Source organism: Mus caroli, chromosome 16 (assembly GCF_900094665.2).
Source record: "Mus caroli chromosome 16, CAROLI_EIJ_v1.1, whole genome shotgun sequence".
In the NCBI taxonomy this organism is placed as follows: Eukaryota; Metazoa; Chordata; class Mammalia; order Rodentia; family Muridae; genus Mus; species Mus caroli.
Window position 1 is genome coordinate 83,590,935 of NC_034585.1, and position 10,506 is coordinate 83,601,440.

Consider the following 10,506-nt stretch of genomic DNA (forward strand, 5'->3'; position numbering starts at 1 on the left):
TGTGTGTGTGTGTGTGTGTGTGTGTGTGTGTGTGTGTGTGTGTGTGTGTCAAACTTAATTGTCTATACTTTATGAGTCAGGATTTATAACTCGGTTGGCCAAGAATTCACTATGTAGCCTAGGACAGCCTCAAATTTCCTGGCAGCAGCTCCAGCCTCAGCGTCTCAAAGGCTAAGATTAGTGGTGTGAGATACCATATGCAGGTCATTGAGCTTTGCTCTCCACTAGATCTAATTTGCTTCAGAAAGCATTTCAAATATCTTTATGGAAATTTTAAACTAAATGAAATTATATCTTCCTATTGTCTTTTACTTCTGTTTACATTAATACTGTATGGATCAGATTCAAACTGAAGTACAGAAAAATCTCCACACTCTTAGATCCAGTTTAGAGTACATACACTTACATAGAAGGCTTGGGAGAAAAGTGGAAATAGAACTCAGGGCTGTGTAGCTACTACCAAGTGCCCTGGAACTTGGGTATATGTCCAGAAATTTTCCAGAAATTTCAAAATAGTCATACACCAATGTTCTCAGAAGAAAAAAAAATTACCTTCATTAGAATAAAAATATAGAGGGCTAGAGAGATGGCTTAGCGGTTAAAAGCACTGACTGCTGTTCCATAGGTCCTGGGTTCAATTCCCAGCAACCACATTGTGGCTCACAACCATCTGTAATGGGATCCAATGCCCTCTTCTGGTGTGTGTCTGAAGACAGCTACTGTGTATTCAATATACATAAAATAAATAAATAAATGTTTTTTTAAAAAAGAATAAAAATGTAAGATGGAGCAGGCAATTAAGCCATAATTTCTTTCACAGATACATCCTTACCACTTACATGTGAGATGACAAACAAAAGCATTGAACGACATATAGAGTTTGTGATCATAAAATGGTCATTGATTTTCTGGAGATTCAAAAATAATACATACATGAAATAAATCATTTATGAAGTCCTTGAATTCAGTATAAGTCTAAACTATGCTTATGCAAGATGTACACAGCCACTGAGTTGGCAACATAAACAAGATTCAGAAAATATAAACTTTCTATATGACTTATCCTAAGTTAGCAAAGTAATACACAAAGACCTTACTCCTATAGAGCATTGAAGGCAAGCAAATACTAGAAGCAGAAAAAAAAAATTTTTTTCTGATTTGCATTGTACCACAGAGTGCATTTATAAATACTTAACAAGTTAAATATAGATTAAGGCAGGCTTGAAAACAGAATCAGAATTTCACATTGGAGCTCTATAATTTGACTTTGAGATCCTGACAGAGGAACGCAATAATCTTAGTTATGCAGCCTAGTCTTTCCAGTAAATCATGAAATTCATAATGTCCTCTGAAGCACAGGCTTGATACGTGTCACACCTCAATGCCTGTGGTTTCAAACAACAACAACCCAGGTGTATAAAAGGCCCTTGACGGATGGTGACATCCAGACTCAAAGAACCTACCCGTGGTCTATAACTGAACACTCCACTCCTGACATCATGTGTTACTACGGCAGCTACTATGGAGGCCTGGGCTACGGCTATGGAGGCCTAGGCTATGGCTATGGCTGTGGCTGTGGCTGTGGCTATGGCTGTGGCTATGGTGGCTATGGTTATGGCTGCTGTCGCCCACTGTGTTGTCGAAGATACTGGTCCTGTGGCTTCTACTGAGAAATTTCTTCAGCTGCTCACACCAACTTTCTTCATATCAGAAGTTCTTAAATATCTTCATAAATTCCAACCTTACATGAAACTATTTGAAAAAAAAAGTACATGCTCACCAGATTCCACACATTCCATTTCACTGTATAAATATTGGCAGAGAAGCTACTCTTTCTCATGGTGATGTCACCACACACACAAAAAATTGTGATTCACTTTCATTCTTACCCTTCATATGAACGTATATGTTTTTAAATAAAATGTTTCCTTAAAATATTCTTTTCCTATAGTCTTATAGTTTTCCTAAATGTGGGATGACTGTTTATGTATTCATATCTATTGGGGGCATATGTGTGATTGTGTATAAAATATGGAAGGAGAGAGAGAGAGAAAGTGAGCGAGAGAGAGAGAGGGAGAGGGAGAGGGAGAGGGAGAGGGAGAGAGAGAGAGAGGATTCTTCAGAGATTGATCTACTGGTAGACCTTTTTATTATCTTCATATTGCTGCTATTGTTATTTCATAATAAAATTTTTTTCGGCTATTAGGAAAATGCTGAGAGTAAATATCTGGGGAAGAATGTTCAAAGTCCCTTCTATCGTGGGTGCCATCATGCACTTGTCCTTGTGAAATGTGTTGTCTTAACCTTATATGTCCCCTAACACCCATCTTTTTCTAATAGCCATTTTCATGTCAACCGTAGAGAACAACCTCATTGTGACTTTCAGTTGGGATTTGAAAATTCAGTCTTGATGATCTTGTGGATTTTCCTTTAGCGTGCTTGTGATAATTCTCTAACAGCTAAAATCTCATTTTCTTCATACTTTTTATTTTTAGATGTTCCACAAATGTTTTCGTTTCTGAATTCCTACTCTTTGTATAGAATAGTGTGTAGATTTTCTTGCTATGAGGACCATTTTTAGAAGGGCACAGCAGACTCTGCTGGGCTTTGTTTTGCTTTGTTGCATGTGATTTTTATGTCACATCCAATTGTTTATGAGAATTAGCAAAGAATTTTTGCATTATGTATTCATGTTTTTGTTCTTTTACGTTCTTACTAAACTTTGTACACTGTTTTTTGGCTAAATTAATGGTTTTCCCTCCCTCTTCTCAGAATAACCCCCTTTATTCCTGACCAAATTTGTATATGATTTTTATTTTTCTGTTTTTTTTTCTTAAATTTGTAAAGTCCAATTTAAACTGGCTAAATTATCTAGAATGGGTAGCTATCCCCTAGACTGTGGTGGACCTACCGAGGACCACACCACTAAAGAATCTGACTAACACATACTGCAATTTTGTCTTGCTTCATCTTGCTGCTACAACTTTTGTGAATTAATATATTAAACTAGCCTGATGTGTCTGATAAAAACATAATCCATTATCCTTTCAAATATTCTTAATATACTACTCTATCTCCTCCCTGGGGTGTGTGTGTGTGTGTGTGTGTGTGTGTGTGTGTGTGTGTGTGTGTGATTAGGGGCTGAGGATTCTATAGTCAATTCTGCATATTTAACAAGCTTTGGATCCCTGTGGTAATTATTATCCATTGAAAAAAGGCATGTCTCTGATCAACATTGAGAGGTATACCACTCTATATGTATAACAATATCATTCAATACCAAGAGCAAAATGAGCCTCTATTGTGTCATGTTCTTTGCTCTATCTACCAATGTAAACCCCATGAAAACTCATGGAACTTGAGCTAGGCTGATAATCAGATTAGTCCTCTTGTAACCTCTTGCCACTGCCACGAGGATCAAATTAAGGATTGATTGGATACTACTACAAGAAAGTGACTAGGAGGAAGGGCAGGGATTGAGATGTAAAGTGAATAAATAAAAATAAATTTAAAAAATTTAAAAAAGGAAAAAAATATCTTCTATTATGAGGTAATGAAAATCAACATATGTGAAAAAGAAGAAAACCGTGAAATGATGTATATCACCCGAGGGAATCATGCACTGTATTCTATAAACTCCATGAAGAATGACATGGAGACCTGAAAATTCTATCAGTTCCATAATTTGACCATGAGATCCTGAGGTAGGAGGACAAGTATCTCAGCTATGTAGCATTGTCTGTCCCGTAACTCTCAATACTTTTCTAAGGCACAGCACAGAGATGTGTGACGCTACAATACCTGTGGTTTCCCCAGCAACAACCCAGGTGTATAAAAGGCCCTTGACAGATGGTGACACCCAGACTCAAGAAACCTACTGCTTGTCTTTCTCAAACAACTTCTGACACTCCTGACACCATGTGCTACTATGGAGGATACTATGGAGGCCTGGGCTATGGCTATGGAGGCCTAGGCTGTGGCTATGGTTGTGGCTATGGTGGCTATGGCTATGGCTGCTGCCGCCCACTGTGCTGTAGAAGATACTGGTCCTGTGGCTTCTACTGAGGAGACTCAGCAGCTGCTTACTCCAACGTTCTTCACTTCACATATTCTTAAATATCTTCAGAAATTCCAAACTTAATATAAACCCTTAAAGGAATAATACATGAAGCACAGCATGTCCACCCAATTCCTCTTCTTTAATTTGACTGCATGATATTTTCAGCAATGCTCTTTATTGTCATCATTATGCCTTTCAAAATGTAATCTACCTGTATTCTTCCCCATTCTGTGAATATATACATATGCTTTAAATAAAGGACTTCCTTGAATATACTTTTTCTTATTGTTTTTTTTAATTTGAGATGTATGTTTGTGAATTTATATCTATTTGGTTGTAAACTTGTAATGGTTTTAAGACAAACATGGCAGTATTAAATGGGGAAGGAAAGAGAGCATGAGAGTATAGAGAAAGAAATGTTCTACTTAAATGTTCTTCTATTGGCAGACCTTTTAATTGTCTTCATATTTCTGCTATTGTGATATCACAATGAATCTATGAGTGCAGATCTTTCTCAAAGATCAAATCTTTTTGTCTGCAACTTAAATTTGGAGAACTAATACAAGTAGGTTCTCTATATACTTTGCAATATCCACAGTACCTCCTATGAATGCCACTATACATCATCTCCTCTGTAAGGGCTTTCCTTTACGTGTTCTCTAATACCCCCTTTTCTTCTAATATCCATTTTATTAATAACTGTACAGAGACTGTGACTTTAATTTATAGTTTTGAAAATTCATCTTTGGTTATCTGTAGATTTTCTTTAGGAAAGTGATGATTCTGTAACTATTTTAATATCAATTAATTTTTCTTGCTGTTTTTTCTAGATATTTCACATGAACCTTGTTTTTATGACTTTCTATCCTTTATATAGAATAGTTTGATTATTATTTGCAGTCAAATTTCAGAGAAAAAACAAGAGCCTTGGAGACAGCTTTTAATATTTAGAGGTCTTTGTGACCCTAACTGCTCAGATTTCCAAAATAGGTAACACATTCCTGTCCCTGGAATTTTTATTTGTTACCTTGCTGTGTCTACTTTGGGTATGGTTGCTCTTGTATAGTGTTATTCTATTTTAAATATATATGGAATGCAAGCTTCTGCAGTGACAAGCAGATTTACATACCACTCTGAATGCACCCAATCTTGTCTTTCTTCACATTTATGTATATAAAACTGTTTTTCTGCCAGACATGGTGGTGCACACCTTTAATCCCAGCACTTTGGCGTTAGAGGAAGGCAGAGCTCTGTGAGCTTGAGGCTCCCTTGTTCTACAAAGCTAGTTACAAACATCTAGGGCTCTGTTACACAGACAACCCTGCCTCAAAAAACTTAAGACAGACAGGTAGACAGAAAAAAGTAAAAAGGAAAGAACCAGTTTTGTTAATTAATGATCACAATTATACCACTGATATTATTTGTATATCTGTGAATCCAAAGTATTTCATATAAGACACTACAAAATCAGAAGGAAATCTTTTCTTGAAATTGTCCAAGTGCTATATTTACAATGGAATCATCTCATTTCCATAGACTTGTCTCTTTGTCAAACTCCAAGCTAAAATGCTAAACTACAAATACTTTACTTTGTGCAAGTTATATTTTGGAAAGTTTGTGAAAAGTTCAAACTTTAAATCTTCCAATGATGGTTTTTACCTTTCACAGCAATACCCTTTCCATTAGCTACAAACTGAGAAACAGGTCACCTGCCTGACTGGTCTTTTTCAAAAAGTATATACAATTGTTTTTGTTTATGTTTTGTTTTTGTTTTTTGGGGGGAATATATTGGAGATGTAATCTAAAGTTTTGCATATTATGTATGCATATTCTGGAGAATATTTTGGCAATTGCCCATAGAATTTCTGTGAGTAGGTATATGTATGTGCATGTGTTTCATATGGGTATGTGCTTGTATATATATGTATGCATACATGTATGTATGTATTTGTATTTCTGTGTAATGTATTTTGTGTGGTGTAAGTATACAGGTATTTGAGTAAATGAATGTATATGCACAGTTGCCAAACGAGCAACTAGTGCCATGTTCTTTGCGTAATCTACTTACTTTATTCCCATGAGATTGGACATATCAGGGAACAATATTCTAAGTTGACAATGAGTAAATCATAGTAACCTTCTTGTATTCTACCATATAGCACTGACATGTATAATGTAAACACAATATTTTGCTTGGGTTCCAGTGATTTTCAACTATGTCTGCATGTTTCAACAGCAAGTTTTCTTATCCACTAATCTACTTCCCATGCTGTTGGACAAACTCGTAAAGTTTTATGTTTATGTTTTATCTGCAAAGCTAAATTGACCACAATTTAAACATAAGGCTAAATAAACACTTACTTTGGTTCAGCCACTCAACCACTATACCTTTATTAGTAGTACCTACAAGACCTTCACATGAGCTTTCAAAGGGAATCATATAGCACACAGAGTTTATTCCTATAAATGGTCTTATATTTACTGTTGATTTTAAAAGCAAGATGCAATAAAACGAAGTGCTCAGGAATAAATCCAAACACATTAATATAAGATGGCAAATACCCACCAAGTAACAAATAACATAACCAATAGTCAGCATATTGTTCAGGAGAACGACTCGAGAGACATAATCCTCAAGATAAGATTCACTCAAAACAACAAAGTAATTTGACGCAGGTCTTGCAACATTTCATTCCACATCATATCACTGAAGTTATATTCAGTCAATCAGCCCTTGTCAACTCAGCTTCTTTTCAAGAAATTTTGTTCACAATATATATAGCCAAAGTTAAGGCAGGGCATCATTTTTGGTCACAGACACTCCTTTAGTCTTGAAAAAGTATATTCAACTGATGTAAAGGTTGTCTTGGAGGCTTATTACTGAATAGGCTCAGCCTTTTTAGTTATTTCTGAATACAGCCTGGCTGGTTTAACTCAGTTATTCTGGATCAAACTCTTCTCCATGATCACTGATTCAAACTGGTTTCTCTCTGCTTCTCACTGAATTGCTCTGTTTGGCCTCAAACTAATTCTGGCATTTTCTTCTAATCTTCTGGCACAATCTTCTGGCTTCTACTGCCACTGATAACCTGCACTGAACTGCATAAACTCACAAATGAACTCAACTCCACTGCACTGTACTTACTGCACCAACCCCCAACTGACTACCTAGAACTCAACTCCACTCAACTAAACTGACTGAATTGACTCCCAGCTGACCCCACTGCTCCCTCTGTACATGCTCTGACATCTTCTATGGTCACACGATAAATGCTTGGGAATTTGCTAATGTGCCCACAGTTTCTACAAACTCAAGGTACATGAATGCTATCAGAAAACTTCTAATCCCTATAGCAGAGTTTTTCTCATTTTGCTGTGTGTGACCTGTCAACTCGATGGATTCAACAAAGTGGTTTAAACCTGTGTTATTTTATTACTTTATTATATTACTATTAAATTTTTACCTTATTGGAGCATGATATTTAAGGTTCCCTCAAATATCATCTGTGTTCTTGAGTGATATTATTTCAGGTTTACTTTAGAATAAACCATCATTTATTCATTTGAAAATAAAAATAGCAAAATAAGAAGGGAAAAAAACAAGCTTGTTTTATTGGGGTGAAAACACAGCGTACGTAAAAAGAAAGTCACTACAAAATGATTAAAATCATCTGAGAGAATCATGAGCTGTATTCTACAAACTACAAGAAGAATCACCTGGAGACTTGGAAGTTGAATCGCATCCATTATTTGACCATGAGACCAAGAGGGAGGACCACAATTATCTCAGCTATGCAGCATGGTGTGTCCAGTAAATCACAACAACACTTGTGATGCTTTCAGGCAGAGGCATGTGACACTGTAATGCCTGTGGTTTCCCCAACAACAACCCAGGTGTATAAAAGGCCCTTGGCAGATGGTGACATCCAGACTCAAGGAACCTACTTCTTGACTTCTTCTGAACACTCCACTCCTGACACCATGTGCTACTACGGAGGATATTATGGAGGCCTGGGCTATGGCTATGGAGGCCTAGGCTATGGCTATGGCTGTGGCTATGGCTGTGGCTATGGCTGCGGCAATGGTGGCTATGGCTATGGCTGCTGCCGCCCACTCTGCTGTAGAAGGTACTGGTCCTGTGGCTTCTATTGAAGAGATTCAGCGGATGCTCACTCCAACATTCTTCGCTTCACATATTCTTAAATATCTTCATAAATTCCAACCTTAATTTAAATCTCTGAGGAATAATAGGGTAAACATAGCATGCCTACCACTTTCTTCTTCTTTAATCTGACTTCATGAATATTTGAAGCAAAGCTCTTTATTCTCACTGTCATGACTTGTAAAATATAATCTGCCTGTATTCTTTCCCATTTCACATAAAAGTGCTTTAAATAAATTTGTAAAAACGACTTTTTTCTCATTGTTTTACTAAATGTGATATGTATGTTTCAGAATCTACATTGGTTTGATTGTACATGTGGCAATGTTTTGTGCACAAATGTAAAGGTATTGCAGGGAAAAGGAAAGAGAACAAGAATTCAGTTAGCACATCTATGTCCTCAAGGATGGGTCGTTGTCACCTGAAGTTTAGTTTAACCACCCAGGGCCACACCCCAAAGAAACTGACTCTCAAATGGCAATAGACCCTTATCAAAAAGTAGGAATGTGTGACCCCAGCTCCTGATATCATGTTAGAATTTCCTGCCTTGAGCTTGCACAGGCCTTGTGCATTTTTCCTCACAGTCTCTGTGAGTTCATAAGAACAGCTCCCCGCTGTGTCTGGGAAACACAGATCCCTTGTAGTCATCTGTTGTTTCCTCTAGTAGAGGTGAGAATACCACACCCTTAGTCTGCATTTTGTCCAGTTTGAGATCTCTGATAATCACAATACACTCCAAATTGGCATTCCTCTGCTCAAAGTTGAGAGGTTCTCTAATATAAAGATATACAAATATCCTTAAGAGCTTTTCTTTAAAAAATTCTGGGTCTTTTTATCAGAACACTAGTAGTAGGAGTCCCCCTTAGAGTCTATGTGCAGGATTTTGTACAAGTAATGGAACCAAGTTGGGTTCCATCTGTCTTATAAACTTAAATTCAATCAGAAAGGGGTGGATAACTCTCAAACTCTTCATGTCCCTATTACAGCTGTGCACATGTGTTTTACCTTCCATTTGTGTACATTCAGCACGATTAAAAACTACACAATGAGGGTGAGGCTATGAGGTCAGGAAAAGCCTGAGTTATCCATGTTCAATGGCTCATCTAAGTCTTCAGCACCGGGCATTTTTGATCAGGTTATGAAAGTAAACAATAGTATTGACCATAGCCTATAATATTTGTAGGTCTATGAGACCCCACTGGTCAAGAATTCCTAAAGATGTAACCTATTCCTGAAATATGGCTTTTATTTCTTATCCTGTGGTGTCTTCTATGGGTTTTGTTGGCCCAACATTAGGTAAGCCATTTTTAATACATATATTCAATACATATATAGTAATATGAATACATTTATATCAAATTCCTTTATTCAGTGCATTTATTTTTAATGTCAGTACCAGGGTGTTTGCTAATATAGCTTCATAAAAATCAATATATTTGTAAGAGGTCATGTGGATGTGTACAGAATATGTACATGGGAGCTTCTACAATGACAAGGAGATTTCCAGGCAACTTTCACGTAAGATCCTTAGTGTTAATTATCCCTCCTTTCCTTCATTTCCATTAAGCAACCTATTGCACCCTTCTTGTTCCATTATAACTTTTACTCCTGGACACCACTGTCTTCTTTCTCAAATCCACTCAGAGCCCATTTAGTTACATGTATAGCCCCTTTCTAATGTGCAGACAACTACAAAGCTATAGTAGTAAAGAACATGGTACTAACATTAAAAATAGATACATTGACCAATGGAATCTGATGAAATATGTGAACTACCTGTCACAGGAAAGTACTTTAGTGAAATAACTAAGGATTTAAGAGCAATGACATTGAATTGTGACCTCATGAAACTAAAAAGCTGTCAATGGTAAAGCACACCATTCAAGGAAAGAGGGGCCATAAATTACAGAGTAAAGTTTTAACATCTATATATCAAATAAAAGTTTAGTATTAAAAAAAACTCAAAATCTAAAATCAGAAAACAAACTACTCAAATATTAAATTGAGTGTGGAAACAACTAAACAGGTATTTCTCAAATAAAGAAATATAAATGGCCGGGCATGGTGGTGCACACCTTTAATCCCAGAACTTGGGAGGCAGAGGCAGGTGGATTTCTGAGTTTGAGGCCAGCCTGGTGTCCAAAGTGAGTTCCAGGACAGCCAGGGCTATACAGAGAAACGCTGTCTCAAAAAACCAAAAAGAAAGAAAGAAAGAAAGAAAGAAAGAAAGAAAGAAAGAAAGAAAGAAAGAAAGAAAGAAAGAAAGAAAGAAAGAAAGAAAGAA

At 36.6% G+C, this 10,506-nt stretch overlaps 3 protein-coding genes across 3 annotated transcripts; all 3 read left to right on the forward strand.

Moving 5' to 3' along the window:
• Window positions 1-1,499: 1,499 nt before the first annotated feature.
• Window positions 1,500-1,670, forward strand: LOC110311210 (keratin-associated protein 20-2-like). Its single transcript, XM_021184454.1, has one exon. The coding sequence runs from the start codon at window positions 1,500-1,502 to the stop codon at window positions 1,668-1,670; it is 171 nt and encodes a 56-aa protein (XP_021040113.1).
• A 2,248-nt stretch (window positions 1,671-3,918) lies between these two features.
• On the forward strand, window positions 3,919-4,065 carry LOC110311222 (keratin-associated protein 20-2-like). Its single transcript, XM_021184467.1, has one exon. It carries the CDS (start codon window positions 3,919-3,921, stop codon window positions 4,063-4,065), a length of 147 nt encoding a protein of 48 aa, XP_021040126.1.
• Window positions 4,066-8,041: 3,976 nt separating this feature from the next.
• LOC110311213 (keratin-associated protein 20-2-like) lies at window positions 8,042-8,212 on the forward strand. The gene has a single exon (XM_021184458.1). The coding sequence runs from the start codon at window positions 8,042-8,044 to the stop codon at window positions 8,210-8,212; it is 171 nt and encodes a 56-aa protein (XP_021040117.1).
• The last annotated feature ends 2,294 nt before the right edge of the window (window positions 8,213-10,506 follow it).